Here is an 18,632-nt window from a genome sequence, read left to right on the forward strand (position 1 = left end):
TCAAGTGCCATGCTTCTTTCACCAGCTTGGATTTTCCGAGGAACTCTATTTCGTTTCATTTATAGATGTATTCACTTAATCGAGCCTAGGCCATTCCACTGGACTGAAAATTATTATTTCTCTTCCAACATCTTTGATTATTCCCTCGATTATGCTGAGAAAATTTCAGGTGGGATGAACCTTAGTAGATTCAAGGTTATAGATATCTACACCCTTAACAACAGACTACAACGACCTAGTTTCTATTCAGAAACCGGAATCTTTGAGGATGCCATTGGTTTTTCTGTGTTTGAAATGTTGAGATAGAAAAGAAGAGGATGCGATGAGAAAGGTCAAACTCTACATGCTTATTTATAGTTGCTAGCGTAAGGATGAGGTGAAGGATACTTTAATGAGAATTAATGAGACGTTTGGGAGGGGTGCTATAATTGAGAAGGTTAGTAAGAAGATATGAAGGTCATCTGTACGTTACAAAGGCCGTTCTATAGAAGATAAAGAAGGTTAATAGGTAGACGACAAAGTTGATGGGAATTGGACGTACAAAATTAAAGCCCAAAAAAGGTGAGAGCCCAAACAGTATTTCACAATTTTATGCTTTCGTGAAAGACCATTAACAACACACACAAAACCAACGAATCTAAAAGAGAGGATGCTGATGTGGCAGAAGAAGCCCCATGCTGAATAATGATGTGGAGGGCTGAGGTGGGAGAAAACTCCCTTTTATATATATAGATATCTTTTTTATTCCATGTTTTGTATATGTTGTAGTGGTGATCATGTCTAGCGCTGGCGTTGGATCATCTCCAGGAGGAGGGTCTCACGGAAAAGGATTCCAAGGAGAAGGACAACAAGTGGATCCATGAAAGAAGTATGGAACCATTGTTGATAATAACATAACCATTGTAAGTATATCTTATGCTATAAGATGTTAACTGCCGGAGTTTTATGCTTGAAACAAAATCTTGTTGGAGGGTATACGAATGCAAAGAAGTGAGCAATCTGTCTAGAATATGTCAGAGTTGAGCTGCAGAACTACATGGCCAGAGAATCTGAAGAAAGAGCAGCTCTATCAATGAAGTACCAACCTGCTGGGCATGAAGATGACGTGGAGGACTGGGATGGTGATCAGCCATCACAAAAGGCTTGGAAGAGGAAGAACCGTGGACCTTTGGATAAGTTTGTGATGTCACTAGCTCCAGACATCATGAAAGGCAGAAATAATATGAAAGGGTTTTTTGGTGCTTGTGACAAGGAGTTAAAAGACAGTTTGTGAAGGCACATCAAGGTGGTTTTACGAAGTTGGCATTTCTTTCAATGCTGCTACACATGACAGTTTCTAAGAAATAACAGACCTGATTGGGAAATATGGTATGTGGTTAAAGTCCCGTTCAATGTATGAGCTCCGGTTCTCTTTAGTTCAAAAGAAAGTAGCAAATGTTCAGGCTCAGTTGGTTCCTAACAGTAAAGCCTGAATAAAATCTCATTCTACTCGATCATACGCTTTATTCATATCCGTTTTAATTTCCATATATTTTCCTTGACATGCCTTATTAGTCCGTAACCCATGAAACATCTCCTGAGCTTTAAGCATGTTATCAGTTATCAACCTCTCCGGCACGAAAGCCGATTGAGTTTCTGAAATAAGGAACGGAAGACACCATTTCAATCGCTGACACAATACCTTCGAAATAATTTTATACCCAACATTACATACACTAATTGGCATCAGTTCCGTCATCCTAGTTGGCCTCTCGGTCTTTGGAATCATACAGATGTTAGTAATATTTAACCTTCTCTGCAAAGCTGCAGTGGAGTCTAGAGATCATTTATTTTTTGAGTGTTCTTACTCTGCTCAGCTCTGGAAACACTTAACCCTTGGGATTCTTCGGGGTACTTACTCTTCCTCCTGGTCTGCTATGGTTTCGCTGATTTCAGGAAGTATCAAAGGGAAGATAAGAGCATTTTGTATCAGATACTCATTTCAAGTGGCTGTTTACTCTTTATGGAGGGAGAGAAATAGCATAAGACATGGGGAGAAGCCGAAGGCTATTTCATTAATGAAGAAGCTGGTTGATAAAGAAGTAAAGAACAAGCTCAGCTTACTTAGTAGACAAAGAAGAAAAGGAATGGAGGGGAGTTTACAATATTGGTTTAGTACTAGAGATTAAAAATAGTTTTTAACTAAAAGATAGTAAAGTTTTATTATTGTCTACACTTGATGTAAAAAGGCTTTTTTGATGAATAAAATTTAACATTCATTCAAAAAAAAAAAATTTAACCTTGGGTCCATTTCTCCGGAAACCAAAATATTGTTTACCATTTCTACTAGATCCTTCTTAATAATATGCCAATAATGTTGAAAAAAGAGAGCTGTCATGCCATCCGGTCCTGGTGCCTTTTCAGGGTGCATTATAAATAAAGCTTCTCTAACCTCGTTCTTAGTCGCTAACCTCAGCAAACGTTGGTTCATCTGAGGAGTTATATCCGTTGTTACCTCCGCAAGAAAGGCATCGAAATCTGAAGGTGAAGTGGTAGTAAACAGATCTTAGAAGTAATCTACAGCCACTTTTTCCACCTTATTATCTTCTGTAATCCAATTTCCCACAGCATCATGCAAACCAACGATCCTATTTCGAACTCTTCTTTGCTTAGTTAAAGCATGATAAAATTTAGTATTAAGATCCCCAGAAGAATACCACATATTCCTACTTTTATGCTGCCAATATTCTTCTTCGTCCTTATATGCCTCTTGTAATTTCCTAGACACCTCCACTATATCCTCCTGCGATCTTGTATCATCTGATTGTACTTCTTCGAGGGCTTTCTGTAATTCACTTATTTTTTCCTTTCTGTAAGGTGGATTATTTTTCCGCCATCTTGCAATTTCATGTCGACAATTGCTAATTTTTTCCACTATATCATCCTTCTTTTCTACACTATGATCGGACCAACACATGGAAATTGTTTCCATAAGACCTTCCCGTCCAACCCATCTCTTATCAAAACGAAATTGTCTCTTCCTCCTGAAAATTTTATCCTCTAAAAACGCTACCACTGGTCGATGATCGGATACCACCATCCCTAAATATTCTATATAAGAACAAGGGAAAAGAGTATGCCACTCCTCGTTTGCCAATGCACGGTCTAAACGACATCTAACCGTGAACGCCCCTTTTCCTTTTCATCTACGACCCTGCCATGACATTTTATTACCACGAGCCGGAAACTCCAATAAACCACTATTTCGAATCTTATCATTAAAAGGAACAAAAGAGTCCGCACTTTGCAGGACTCCTCCATCTTTTTCATGATTTCCAGTAATTTCATTTAAATCACCAATAATAAACCAAGGTTCATCCCTTGAAAGCCCATACCTAGTTAACCGTTCCCAAACCTGGCTCCTAGATAATTATCTAATTTTAAATGAGTCAAATATAGTTTCATCTCCCGCTGTTAATTTCTTAAAAAAAAAATAATTCCTGTAAGAATTTTCTGGCAAAATTCCTTTAGTAAAAATGCTTAATTTTTGTTTATTTGCCTTCTTACTTGCTTCTCCCTGCAGATCGGTACTGTTTATCTGCATGAGCAAGGAGATAATAAATATATTAGTAAACTAAGGATATACTGCAGATACTAGAAAACAAAATAATAACTTTATTTTCAAAAATGTCACAAAAGTGTATAATAACAATGGTGAATCCATTGCACAAAAAAACAAGTGATGAATCCATGCAAATGTAAAAATAATGAAGAATAAAGAGCAATAATAATACAATCTAGGTGTTGAAATATAAGGAGGTTTGATATTTTATATAGAGAAGTTTGTTATTGTTAAGCTTCCCTAAAAAGTTATTTGTAAAACTCTTATTCTTAATTACAAATTTTATCGTTCTTATGGAAAATAGAATCACATCTTATATTATTGACAATATAACAATTCATTAATTTATTTTTTATAAAATAAATTAGAAGGTTTATTTTTGATAACAATATTCGCCAGCATATTCGTTAATTACACCACCGGTATTATCATCTAATCTATTAAAATAGAGTCCTATTTTTATCTACTTAAGAAAGTTGATTTTAAATTTTGGACTCTTTCAAATTTGTTATTAGGCTACCTTATATATTGCACCTTACGCTAACTAACTAATATAACCGGATTACTTAAAATAAACCAAAATCTAATCTACCAAAACCGGCTGTGACTATACATCATATATATAAAAACACTGCTATTTATCTAATCTAACCCATAATTTAGTGGACATTACCACATATTCATCAAATATAATTACATTCTTTATTGTATGAGCCAAACAAACATCTCTCATATTATATACAGCTTCTTCTATTGTCTATGTTTCTTCTTTTTGAAGATTGCTGGTTTTAGGGTTTTGGTTTCTGAATTTTTTCGTGATTGGAAGAATGGCTATTTAATTCGGTCACTATTGTTTATATTGAAGGGTTTTTGAATCAGAGGAAGAGGATAGAGTTGTATTCTTCTCTGGGTTGGTCGAAAGTGCTCACCTTTTTACTCATTTATTGCTGAGAACGATGGAACAAGATAAAGAACGTTTTGTGTCTCTCTGGCTATCTTTCTCAGTCATGTTTCTTAAAGTATTTTCCTTTTGATGAATTTGAGTTGCTTTCTTGGATGTTTTTTTCTTTTTGATGTTTCTTTACTTTGGTGATGCATACACAATAATGAAAGAGATGGAATTCTTAACTATATGATGATGCTAACCGTTATTAGGTTGTTGAAGTTATTGGGAAAGGAAGCTATGGAGTTCTTTGTGCAGCAGTTGATACGCACACGAGAAGAAACTAGAAAGTCGCTATGAAGAAGATTAATGATGTCTCTGAATATATCTCTGATACACTCTGTATCCTCTGTGAGGTCAAGCTTCTCTGGCTCCTAAGGCACTCAGATATAGTTGAAATCAAAAACATCTTGCTTCCACCGTTCAAGAAGGAGTTTAAAGACATTTATGTCTTCTTTGAGCAGATGGAATCAAACTTGCATCATGTCATCAAAGCTAACGAGGATTTGAAACAGGAACGTCACCAGTTTTACCTTTATGAGGGCTTTGTGCCTTGAAGTATATGCATACAGCATACAGGTGGATTGTCAAATTCTTTCTCAAACTTTGCTATAATTAGTTAACTTATAATTAACTGGATTTTTTCTGTTGTGCAGCTAATGTTTACCACCATGATCTAAATTGAAGAACATACTAGCAAATGCAAACTGCAAGTTAAAAGTCTGCAACATAACTAGCTAAGGACCAAATAAAACTTGGTGAGGATATACATAGTCAAACTTGGCGAGATTCGGTGAGATAAATAAAGGAGAAACTTCGCAAGGAGCTCTCTGTGAACCAATGAACAATATTGGACAAAGACACTACAGAGTTCTCTTTAATAAGGAAAAGTTTTCATAGCCTTCTTTAGTTTTCTTTTTGACTAATGTTCGGTAAGCTAGACAAAAGAAAGAACAATGGAAAAGCAAATGGGCATGTAAACTCTGTTGTAGAATGCTTTCAATGTAATACAAGACTTATAAGAATGAAGGAAGCAACAAAAGTTACCCTTTCCGAGTCCCCAATCTTTTAAAAGACAAAGTTCATATTTTCGAGGCATGCTCTTGATCTCATATCCGCCTACAAATAGTAGATGGTATACTTTTCTTATTTCAATAGTAATCAAGGGATAACTATTTTGAGCAAAAATTTACTTGTCTAATAGTTGTACTTGCAGGTTATTTTGACAACCATCACTTGCGATAGCCAACTGAAACATATAGTGGCCTAAGAGAACTCAGAGATGGCCTAAAATCCTGTTGAAAAAAATTTGTGAAACTTGACCATGATTTCACTTAAAATAAAATACGGAAACCAAACCTAGAGAAAGAAAAAGCTTTGTTTATAAGCTTGATTGACAAATGTTCATGCAAATTCATTTACTCCACACGTAAATCCAGAGTTCTCTACCAAAGTGATAACTTGCTCACTCTAGTTTTCTTGAGATTGAAAGAACTATTTAACTTCAGTTTAGCAAAGATCATAGGCCAGGGCACATGCCTTAAGGAAGCTTCTTCGTCTTTAGATGAAGCTGAGGCAGCGTGTAAATACCTTGCATTGAGGAAGATAATATAATGTATTAGAAATTGATATTTTTTTTTGTTTATATTTGAAGGGTGTTACTTTATTGTATCTGATTATGAATTTTTTGTACTAAAATGATACACTATGTATTGATAACTCATAACAAAATATTATATATAAAAACATAAACAATATATTAATGTCTAATAAAATACATGAATAAGACAATATAAATTTACAATAAATATAGTAAAAATGTAAGCAATATATTAAAAATATCTTATCTAAAATATATGCTGTTCCCCAAAGAACCTGCCTATATTAAATTGTATCATAATATAAAATAGATATCCAAAATTGTTGACGTAGGAATTTTTAATTTTCGACTATACGTATAAATTATTCGTATGTCATATATGGTTAATGTATATTGTCAATTTTCAAAATATCAGAAATCTTAACTACAAATATGAATCGCTCATATGTTTATAATACGAACTAAGATATTTAAATAGATGAACTTCTTTTAAAAAAAAAAAATCATAAAAAATATAACATGCTACATATACAGTCATTCTAAGTTTTTCAAATCAAATAAATTAGATTAAATCAAGGGGGATTCACGAAAAATGACTCAAAACCTGGATTTGAATACAAAAGTGCACCCTAAATTTAATTAAATACAAAATTAACCCAAAAACCTACTGAAATTACAACAGCCCCCTTATGACCAAACAAAAAACATGTATTCAATTTTACCATTATAACCCTCCGTTAGTGAAGACTTACAAATATGATGACTTTTATGTAAGTCTTCTCATTCAGTAGATCTTAAAAATAATTTTATAATTTTATAAAAAATATTTTGATGGGTAAAAAATTGATATCATAAAATAATAAAAATTTCTCAATGATGTAAATTTAGTTCATCTGAAATTGAATTATTTTCAACATAGATGAGTGAATGTATATTTGCTCATGAGTTATTGGTTTAGGGTCTGGTAACATATGTTATAGTATTTTATGCATCTTTAGGGTTAGATTCTGAAATCTTACCTTCATTTTTTTCTATTTCAAATTGGCCCATATTTGTTTAGTAACTATCTAATAACTTGCTTTAAATACTTTTTAAGATTTTTTTTTAAGTTTAAGAAAATGTTTTTTGCATAGTTAATTGATTTTAGGGTCTGGAAGACTCACAGAAGATTTTAAAAAAGTCTTTAGACACTTCCCGCCTGAATTTAAGTAGAATTTATGGTTTCCACCTAAATTTTGGAATAATTTAGGTTTCCCGCCTAAATCAAAGTATTCCATAAGTTTTTCAGGAGTCTTCCATTAGTTTTTCAGGAGTCTTCCATAAGTGTTCCAGGAGTCTTCCATACGTGTTCCATGCAGTGTTTTAAAACCCGATCCGGACCCACGGTTGAACCGGTAAACCCGATGACCCAAAAAAAATCCGGTTTGGGTTTTGTGAAAAACCCAATATTTAAAAACCCACAAAAATCCGCAAAACCCCACTAAAATTCAGAACTCGATACCGGTTGAACCAATAAATAACTTTTACCTCATTTTTTTAGTTTTTAGATTATGTTTTATATTCTAAGTTTCCAATTAAGAAGTTAGATGCTGACAAAAAAAAAAGTTAGGTTTTCTCTTTTCAGTTTATATTTGTGATTTTTAAATTTTGATGAAGATTTCACTATGTCATTTGAAGAAAATAAAGTTAACGATGGTAGAGAGAACTATTAGTTGATGTGATTTGGTGTTACTTTATTTCTGATATTGATAATTTATTACAATGATCTCTTACATTTGAATTATTTTGAATTTAAAGTTTACTTTATTCACATTAGACATTTAAATATTTATGAACTTTATATCTTTTCTTTTGATGTCATATCTCTTACTTTGTTACAGAAAAATTTAAATAATCTAAACTATTTTTTGATATTTTGTATGTCAAATGAAAATAAAAATATAAAAATTAAAGTTAAGTATTTTCTAAATACTTTTTAAACATAAAATATATAAATATCCAAACTATTATTTTATGTTTTAAAAAACATTTTAAAAATATTAAACTTAAGTTTTTATATATTTATTTTCATAGCTAATAAATTATTATATAATAAAATTAATTTATTTATCAACCCGCGGTTCACCCGCGGTCGATCCAGTGACCCAGCGATCCGATAAGTCGTCCGGTTCAGTGTCCGGATCGGGTTTAAAAACATTGGTTCCAGGAGTCTTCCATAGAAAGTCTTCTCATGGATTAGATCTTAAAAATAATTTAAAAATTTTTATAAAAAAATATTTTCATGGGTTAAAATTTGAAATCATATAATAATAAACATTTTCAATTATGTAAATTTAGTTTATCTGAAATTGAATTATTTTTCAACATAAATGAGTGAATGTAGATTGGTTCATGAGTTATTGGTTAGGGTTTGGTGACATATGCTATAATATTGTTGGTATCTTTAGGGTTAGATTTGAAATCTTATCTTCATTTTTTTTCTTTTTCAAATTGACCTATGTATGTTTAATAACTATCTAATAATTTGATTTAAACACTTTCTAAATTTTTTTAAGTTTGAAAAAGTTTTTTGCATAGTTATTTGATTTTAGGGTCTAGATGACTCACATAAAACTTAAAAAGAAGTACTCTTCCGACACATCCGCCTAAATTTAAGTAAAATTTAGGGTTCACGCCTAAATTGTGGAATAATTTAGGTTTCCCGCCTAAATCAAAGTCTTCCATAAGTTTTCCATGAGTCTTACATTAGTCTTCCATGAGTGTTCTATAAGTCTTCAAGAAGTCTTCTGGGTCGAAAGTAGTTAACCTAATTAGAATTTTTGTCTCCATATATAAAGAAAATTTATATATTCTCTTTCTTCTTCTCAAATGACTGCAGCAAAAATGTAATATTTCTCACTCTAAAACTCTGAAATCTCTCTCTAATCTCTTTGAACATCAAAACACGAAACTTTATATTCATTTCTCACTTTTTCTTATGTCTTCTCACTAATTTGTCTTTTTTGTAGCTTTTTCATTACATGATTCTCATCTTTCACTCTTTCAAAGGTAGATCTCTAAATTTTGGATATGAATTTATGTGCGTGTTTATATGTAAGATTATAAAAAGCTATAGATTCATCGTAATGTGACTGTTTTATTTATTATCTAAAAAATTGTTTTTGAAGTCTACTCTATTTTGAAGTCATTTGAATCAAAAACCAAATCAAAAACCAAAATAACAAAACTCAAACCAAACCAAACCAAACTCAAATTCATAAATAACTAAACAATTACTATATTTTTGAACCGAAAACTAAAATTCACAACCAACCGAAATCAAACCGAAAACTAAAATACAATATGGACGCAAACCAAAATTTATAGAATAAATTATAAAATTTTGATTTATAAATACAAATAGAAATATAAATATAAATAAATTCCGCGCAACCGCACGAATCAGAATCTAGTAGGGTTTTAATTTTTTGTTGAGACATTTGTACTGATCAGAAATTACGGTTAGTGAAGTTTAATGAAACAACATCAAATTGAATATCTTATCTAAATTATATGCTGTTCCCCAAAGACCCTGCCTATATTAAATTGTATCATAATATAAAATAGATATCCAAAATTGTTGACGTAGGAATTTTTAATTTTCCACTATACGTATAAATTATTCGTATGTCATATATGGTTAATGTATATTGTCAATTTTCAAAATATCAGAAATCTTAACTACAAATATGAATCGCTCATATGTTTATAATACGAACTAAGATATTTAAATAGATGAATTTCTTTTTAAAAAAAAATCATAAAAAATATAACATGCTACATATACAGTCACTCTAAGGTTTTCAAATCAAATAAAGTAGGTTAAATCAAGGGGGATTTAAGAAAAATGACTCAAAACTTGATTTTGAATACAAAAGTGTACCGTAAATTTAATCAAATGCAAAATTAACCCAAAAGCCTAGTGAAATTACAACAGCCCATTTATGAACAAACAAAAAACATGTATTCAATTTACCATTATAACTCTCCGTTAGAGAAGACTTCTTTGTAAGTCTTCTCTATGATGACTTCTTTGTAAGTCTTCTCATTCAGAAGATCTTAAAAATAATTTTATAATTTTATAAAAAATATTTTGATGGGTAAAAAACTAAAATCATAATATAATAAAAATTTCTCAATGATGTAAATTTAGTTCATCTGAAATTGAATTATTTTCAATATAGATGAGTGAATGTATATTTGCTCATGAGTTATTGGTTTAGGGTCTGGTAACATATGTTATAGTATTTTATGCATCTTTAAGATTAGATTCTGAAATCTTACCTTCATTTTTTTCTTTTTCAAATTGACCCATATTTGTTTAGTAACTATCTAATAACTTGATTTAAATACTTTCTAAGTTTTTTTTTTTTAAGTTTAAGAAAATGTTTTTTGCATAGTTAATTGATTTTAGGGTCTGGAAGACTCACAAAATATGAAAAAAAGTCTTCAGACACTTCCCGCCTGAACTTAAGTAAAATTTATGGTTTCCGCCTAAATTTTGGAATAATTTAGGTTTCTCGCCTAAATCAAAGTCTTCCTTAAGTTTTTCAGGAGTCTTCCATAAGTGTTCCAGGAGTCTTCCATAAGTGTTCCAGGAGTCTTCCATAGAAAGTCTTCTCATGGATTAGATCTTAAAAATAATTTAAAATTTTTATAAAACAATATTTACATGGGTTGAAATTTGAAATCATATAATAATAAACATTTTCAATTATGTAAATTTAGTTTATCTGAAATTGAATTATTTTCAACATAGATGAGTGAATGTAGATTGGTTCATGAGTCATTGGTTAGAGTTTGGTGACATATGCTATAGTATTGTTGGTATCTTTAGGGTTAGATTTGAAATCTTATCTTTATTTTTTTTTCTTTTTCAAATTGACCTATGTATGTTTAGTAACTATCTAATAATTTGATTTAAACACTTTCTAAGTTTTTTTAAGTTTGAAAAAGTTTTTTGCATAGTTATTTGATTTTAGGGTTTAGAAGACTCACATAAAACTTAAAAAAAAGTCTTCCGACACATCCGCCTAAATTTAAGTAAAATTTAGGGTTCACGCCTAAATTGTGGAATAATTTAGGTTTTCCGCCTAAATCAAAGTCTTCCATAAGTCTTCCATGAGTCTTACATGAGTCTTCCATGAGTGTTCCATAAGTCTTCAAGAAGTCTTCTAGGTCGAAAGTATTTAACCTAATTAGAATTTTTGTCTCCATATATAAAGCAAATTTATACATTCTCTTTCTTCTTCTCAAATGACTGCAACAAAAATGTAATATTTCTCACCCTAAAACTCTGAAACCTCTCTCTAATCTCTTTGAACATCAAAACACGAAACTTTATATTCATTTCTCACTTTTTCTTATGTCTTCTCATTAATTTATCTTTTTTGTAGGTTTTTCATTACATGATTCTCATCTTTCACTCTTTCAAAGGTAGATCTCTAAATTTTGGATATGAATTTATGTGTGTATTTATATGTAAAATTATAAAAAGCTATAGATTCATCCTAATGTGACTGTTTTGTTTATTATCTAAAAAAATATTTTTGAAGTCTACTCTATTTTGAAGTCATTTGAATGCTTTTGAATATGCAGATTTTTCAGATCTGAGATAGATTTTGGAATACTTTTGGGATAATTCTTGGAAGACTCTCGGAAGACTCTCGAATGACTCTCACAAGACTTCTTGAGAAATTTTCTAATGTATTTTATGCTAGAAGATTTACCACAAAGTCTTCCACAGTCTTCTACCCAAAGTGGTACAAAGAGATGATGTGGGAGTTAAAGTTTATCTATGTTGAGGAATAATATATAACTGTGTAATAATTTTGTTTATGGTCTTTTTTTGATTTTTTATGTGTATTATTTTAGTTGCGAATTATTTTGTAAACTTTAACAGATATTAATCAAAAAAATGGTAAATATGTTCATATTTTGCTAAATGTACTTGGCTTCATTAAAGTTATTGATGCAACATACCAAAACATATTTTAATCATTCTACCCACACATAACAATACACAACAACACAAAAACTTAGTAAAATTTGCTAAAACTAAGAATTATAATATTTCACTTAAGTATGTACTTAATTATAGTATGATGCTGATTTACTATTAAATAATCAATAATATTTATATTTTCTGCCACTTAAATATAGTATTTGTAAAAATTTATAAATTAATATTTTAACATTTATATGATAAATTAACTTTTGTAAAAGTCCACGTAATTCACGTGACACAAATCTAGTGTTTTCAACAAATTAAATAACTATAAAATCTACAACAATTAAAGTTTAATATATTTCATATTACTATTCACATCCAAAGTTTATAAAATAGACAAAATTTGAATGCAAAATACTTTGAAAATCTATATATATAAAGAAATGTTCGCCTCTCTCCCGTGAAGCCACGTCATCAATTCGTGCGTTCTGGGAGTGAAACGTATCCCATTTTATATTTAGGGCCAAAATAAATGAATGTAGTTAAGGGTAATTGAACCCAGCACCTCTAGCACTGGTAATTTCTCTTAGAACCACTAGGCTAAAGTCACTTTTTATAAATATGTGACAGCGAAAATATTTATTATCGCGTCAGCTGGAAGCCCATGCTTCTTCTGCTTGAGGCCAGGTTCGACACTGAACTGACGTCAAGATGAAGATCGTGAAGTTAAAAACTTTGCTCCAAACAGTTTTGCAATGTTTCCAACCTTTATAACTTGATGCATATAATATATATATCAAAATACATTTGTTGTACACGCTTTTATTAGTTTTGCTTTTAAAATAAGGTATTTACAGTTATAAATGTTTTGTACCAGTGAAGTAATGGTTGAAAAATCTCTATACATATGTCATTTTAAAATAACACCCAACTTCTATATATAGTCAATACATATGTCCATGTTATATTCTAGACTAAATATTTTCTCTTTTAAAAATATAGAAAACAATTTTTTTAGTCTACAAGCAAATATTGTAGAGCAAGTATGCATTATACAAAATAATATATATTTAAAATCTATACACAAAAACATAAAAGTTGTTATATGCCTCTTTTTGACACATGCACACTCCACTATGAATAAGAATTTAAAAAAAAAACAGTATTGTCATCAAACTTTATCACAAATCCACATTTGTACATCTATAATTATGAGTTGGACAATTAGTTAATTTGATACAATACCAAAGCAAGAATAATACTACCGCATACTAATAAGTAAGACATAACAGATAACCAAATTCTTGAATCTTAAAACAAATTTCAACTCGAGCATTTAGTGAATATCAAATTAACTAATATCCCGCCCGTAGGGCGGGCCGACCCTAGTTGAGCATATAATTTAGTTTTAGAAAGCGTGACATAAACACTTAATAGCACAAATCGTCTTCGAGTTTGTCACGTTTGTATTGCCTTTCCCTTTGCTTTTACTTTTTTCAGTTGATATTATAATGGACAGTTGATCTTCCCTTGAATTGCAAGTTGTCACATTTGTCCAGGTTCGTCTGGAGTGCATTGGTTTTTGGTTTGATCGTTCCAAATTAAAGGCTTTTCATTTTGATGTCCCAGTCAAAACTTTAATTTGGAGATTTAGTATCGGAAGACTTTTTAGCAGTAGAAAACACAAGCAATAAAGGATATGAAATTGGTTTGGGTTTGAGTTTGGATGTGTTGTTGTGTCAAAAGTTGGTAATTCCTAAAATTAACCTAAACTAAAGTAACATATTCCTAAAAATAGCAACATTAACTACCATAGCCACATGTATGTTTTTTTTTCTCTCTCTCACCTTTTTCTAGAGTACCTCCCTAAGAAACCTATAGAAGATAAACATGAACACAAACTGTCACAACAAATTCATTTTACCTTAAATTTGCTTGATCAAAAGATAATAAAAAACAATTTGAAACAAGAAGAAAAGCTCGAAATGACATCAAAATTTGTGATGCTATAGGCAAAAAGAAGAAAAAGGGAGAAGAGGCAAAGGGAATGGGAGACAGTCGTAGAGGATTATCTTCAACACCACAATCACGCAAGATCATGGTGATCGCTGACCCGACCCGTGAATCTGCAGCTGCTCTTCAATACGCTCTTTCACACGCCGTACTCGAGCAGGACGAGATCATCCTCGTCCATGTTGAAAACAATGGTGGCTCATGGAAAAATGCTTTCTCGACTTTCTTGAGATTGCCAAGCTCTATTTCCTCCTCCTCTAGCACCAGCGGGTCCTCACCAGGCGCTGCTAATGCTAACGCTAACACTGCAAATACAGCTGCATCTTTGGCATCTGAGATTGGTCAAGAAGAAGGGAATTTTCTTGAACAGATGAGACGGATATGTGAAATCGCTCAGCCGAAGGTGCGTGTGCACACCGAGTGTATTACCATGGAAGGCATCAAAGCTACAGCTATTCTTCTTCATGGAGACAAACTTGGGGTGGATGTTATCATCATTGGCCAACGCAGGACAATCTCAGCCTCCCTTCTAGGGTATGCTCTCTCTCTCTCTCTCTCTCTCTCTCTCCATTTTAGAAAAATCAATGAATTGAATTGTGACATATTTGAGAATAACAATGAACTGTGACATATTTGAGAATAACCATGAACTGGCCCGCAAGCTAGAGTGGAAATGTCCCGCTTTACACATATTTTGTTGTACAAAATTGGGAAGAAAACCTTTTGAAGTAAAGGTTTTTTTTAAACCTATAATGATATGAGGATTGTGTACTGACAGATCTAGGAGGCCTGGAGGGTCTCTAAGAGGACCAAAAGGAGTAGACACATCAGAATATTTAATTGAGAACAGCAAATGCACCTGTGTTGGCGTACAAAAGAAAGGTGGTCAAAACGGAGGCTATGTTCTGAACACCAAGACCCACAAGAATTTTTGGCTCTTGGCATGATCCTAGTCAGTTTTATAACACCTAGCTAAAAAGACGAACAAAAAAAAAGAAGTTTATCAGTCATCTGCACTTGTTTCTTTCATGATCTTCAAATTCTGGCAATGAAGTGTTCTTTTTAAATGTTGTTTTCCCTCCTCCGACCACAAAATGGGGGGCAAAATTTGTAAATATGGAACGCATAATCAGTTGACACCAATCTGAATAAACGGATGTAAGAAACTAGAGTGTCATGTCATGACTCTGGCATTAAACAACAGGGTAAGGCTAAATATTAGTGCGGAGTGCAGACTCATACTAACATACGCTAAACACTCCGACTCAGTAAATATTGGCCCTGCAAAATGACAAACGGAAAGTCATTTCATGAACATTTTAAAAGATATCCGATAAAAAAATGTTACTCTTTCTGTTTTATGTATCTTTTTTCTAGAGCATCATCAGTTACTGTGCCCTGTCCACCAAAGGCTTTAGGTTATGCTTTCGGCAGCTATTGCGATGCCAGCTTCTGTACGTCAAACAGCTAAAGTTTTATATGTGCTTCTACTAACAGAACAAAGAACACAACTGATAGCAACACTGATATAACTCAGAGTTGTCAATGAGTACATATATTGTAATAGACAACTAGATTTTGACCAGTACTTTAAAAGCGCGGGATCTCTTTTGTTTATTTTTTATTATTTAGAAATGTATTAAAATTTTAGTAGTGAATTTTTTTCGGCACCATACATTAAATATTAAATTTTTAGAAGCAAAATAAGTTCTTATAAATGTTATATCCTAAATCTATTATAACCGTAAAAGTTTAAATCTCCAAATAATAATTAAATTTTTGAGTAAAAACCGAAACCCTGTTTAACGATGATAGATATTTAGTTTTTGGGTTTGTAAAACCTAAAATTTCAACAGAAACTGTAAAATATTTTATTTATTGTTTTCTTAGGTCTAATTCGTGCCAAAATACATAATCGTAATTTCAAACTAATTTTTTCCTAAAATATGAATTTTTATTCATAAAAATTCATTATTGGAAAGGATAAATTACACCTGCGTTTATATATTTAATAGATTATTGATATCACTCAAATTACCCTAAGGAGTGAATTACTCTCTCAAATAAGAGGTTCAGATGTAGTACTTAGGGATCGAATCCACAGAGACTCTAGGATTACACAATAGATTATGGTCTTTGAAATAGGCTAGATTAATTGGTTTATAGGTTTTAAAGCAGTAAATGAATTGGTGAGCAAGGTTATTGATCGATTGTTTTTTTTAAGGTTGTTAACAGTTGGGAGAATAGCTAGATTCAGGTATATTCTCATGTATGATAAATAAATAACTTAATTTGGGGTTTTAAGGGTTTATTGATATTAATTGTTCTTGAATTCAAACTCAGATATAATCAATTAGATTATCTAATCTAGATCTCAGATTTCAACTCTCGTATGTTTATCGCGAGAAAGTGTCGATCGATGATTCCTTAAGAATATCGATCGATACACTTTCAAAATATCGATCGACAGAACTATCGTTGCGTTGATCGATGCTTCTTCCAGAAAGATTTACGGACATGTTTGATTAGTATTCTCTAACTTACTAGACCAACTCTTGTGTTTATCTAGTCAGTTAGATCATGCCAGTTATTTCCAGGTATTGAGTCAAGCAATGACTTGTTCTCAATTAATCCTAAGATCTAAATAAAGGGGTGATCAATCCTAAACTTAGCTTTAAGAACAACTAGATGAAGAACTATATTTTAAACACCCTAGAAACAGTTCAAGTTACCGATACATGTATCATCCTATTGCGAAACCTAAATCTTACGGTAAGACTACTCAGACATATTCATAAAGCACATAGTTATGATCGTCTGAATAATACTCAATAGATAACTAAATAGAGTAAGAAACAAAAGGAGTTCAAGATCTTCCCTCTCTCAAGGTATACATATCTCTCTCAATGTGTACATATATCTCTCTCCAATCCTAAGCTCTCTCTCTAGAAGAGTATGAAGCATCGCCGTCAACAATGGCTTAGAAACAAAAAAAATAGGATTTCAGGTGGTCCAGGGGTATATTGGTAATATGTGGTGACTTCTGGGCCTAAATTAGTCACGAAACAGGCTTGGCCTGTTTTCTGGGATCACTGTCGACCGATACCAATGATGTTTCATCGATCGACAGCCCTTCATCTCTTTGACAGTTTCTTGTCGCGAGGCAGACGGGACACTCTTCAGTAAAACGGGCATAACCTCTGCTGCAGGATGCTGATTGACCTCAAACTGGTGGCATTGGAAAGATAACTCAAAGCTCTATCGTTTTTCAAAAAATGGGCTCCATTTAACGGTGGAAAGGTCTCCATCCATAGATAAATATCTGATGCGTCTGTGCAGTTCTGCACCTCAAAAGGCTCCAAAACCACCATATTTCTTCATAACGTACCTGAACCTGTAAACACACTAAATAGACTCTATATGGTAGTAAATATATATTAAAATACTTATAAACCAGGGCTAAAAGTGGGTAAAATCCATGGCCTATCAACTTCCTCAGAGTTACCTTTTTGCTTGTCCTCAAGCAAAACACACAGGGCAGTCTCTCTGAAAGAGGTTTGAAAACAGCAGAGACTCACATGATTTAAGAACTTAGAATCATCACCTCTGTATATTGCAATCCACATCTATGAAGTCCTAATCACAAAAGCACATTATATCATATCCTAGCTTAGCAACCAAATTCACCTAGTCAACAACTTAGCAAATCATGTCTGACATTCCCCTCTACCAACCTCATTTCTTAACATAAACAAAAGTGCATGCTTTACCTTGGGAGAATCGATCACATGATGCAAGAATTTTCAAACAAGTATCTAGATCTGCAGGTAAAAGTTAGTTCTTATCTTTTCTCTCTACTAATTTCTCTCTTTAGTCAAAGTCTGCTTCCAATGCAAAAAAATTCTTGACCAAGATTGGACAGACTTCCATGAATCAAGCCTCAATGGTGGTTGCCACCAGTCATGTTCACTTCTTTTTTACCTATATCCAAGATTTCATGTGAATCGAACCTTGATGATTGCCGCCACCAAGTCTCGTTCGAATTCTTTTTGTTGGAATCCTTATGAAGCAAGCTGTAATGGTTGCAGCCACCAAGTCCTGTTTGGATTCCACCTAACTAACACCTATTATATATATATATATATATATATATATATATATATATATATTTTTTTTTCTTTTTTTTTAGTTTTTTTTTTGGAAAATAAATATCTCTGCCTATAAATCTAGGATCGAAATAGAGAAAGAAAATGTGATAAATCTACACAAGACTTTAACTTCCAGACTTATTTGAAGAATCCGATCCAATGTATACCAATCCCCAAGACAAGCAGTTGTGTCAAGTTTAGTGTTGGAGGTTAGCTTTGGTTCCTTCAAACAATCTCATCAAGTGTGAATAGTTGACATGTTGATCTACTTTAGTATCTTTAGTACTATTTGCAATCAGTAAGTCTAGAATGGTGCTAAAGAATGGTTAGATAACAAG

General features: G+C 32.1%; 1 protein-coding gene across 1 annotated transcript; it reads left to right on the top strand.

The window, feature by feature from the left end:
- Positions 1–13,447: 13,447 nt before the first annotated feature.
- Positions 13,448–17,536, top strand: LOC106433145. The gene is made up of 2 exons (XM_013873988.3): positions 13,448–14,680; positions 14,925–17,536. The coding sequence occupies exons 1-2, from the start codon at positions 14,181–14,183 to the stop codon at positions 15,091–15,093; spliced, it is 669 nt and encodes a 222-aa protein (XP_013729442.2). The 5' UTR covers positions 13,448–14,180; the 3' UTR covers positions 15,094–17,536.
- The last annotated feature ends 1,096 nt before the right edge of the window (positions 17,537–18,632 follow it).

The sequence above is a fragment of the Brassica napus genome, chromosome A8 (genome assembly GCF_020379485.1).
Source record: "Brassica napus cultivar Da-Ae chromosome A8, Da-Ae, whole genome shotgun sequence".
In the NCBI taxonomy this organism is placed as follows: Eukaryota; Viridiplantae; Streptophyta; class Magnoliopsida; order Brassicales; family Brassicaceae; genus Brassica; species Brassica napus.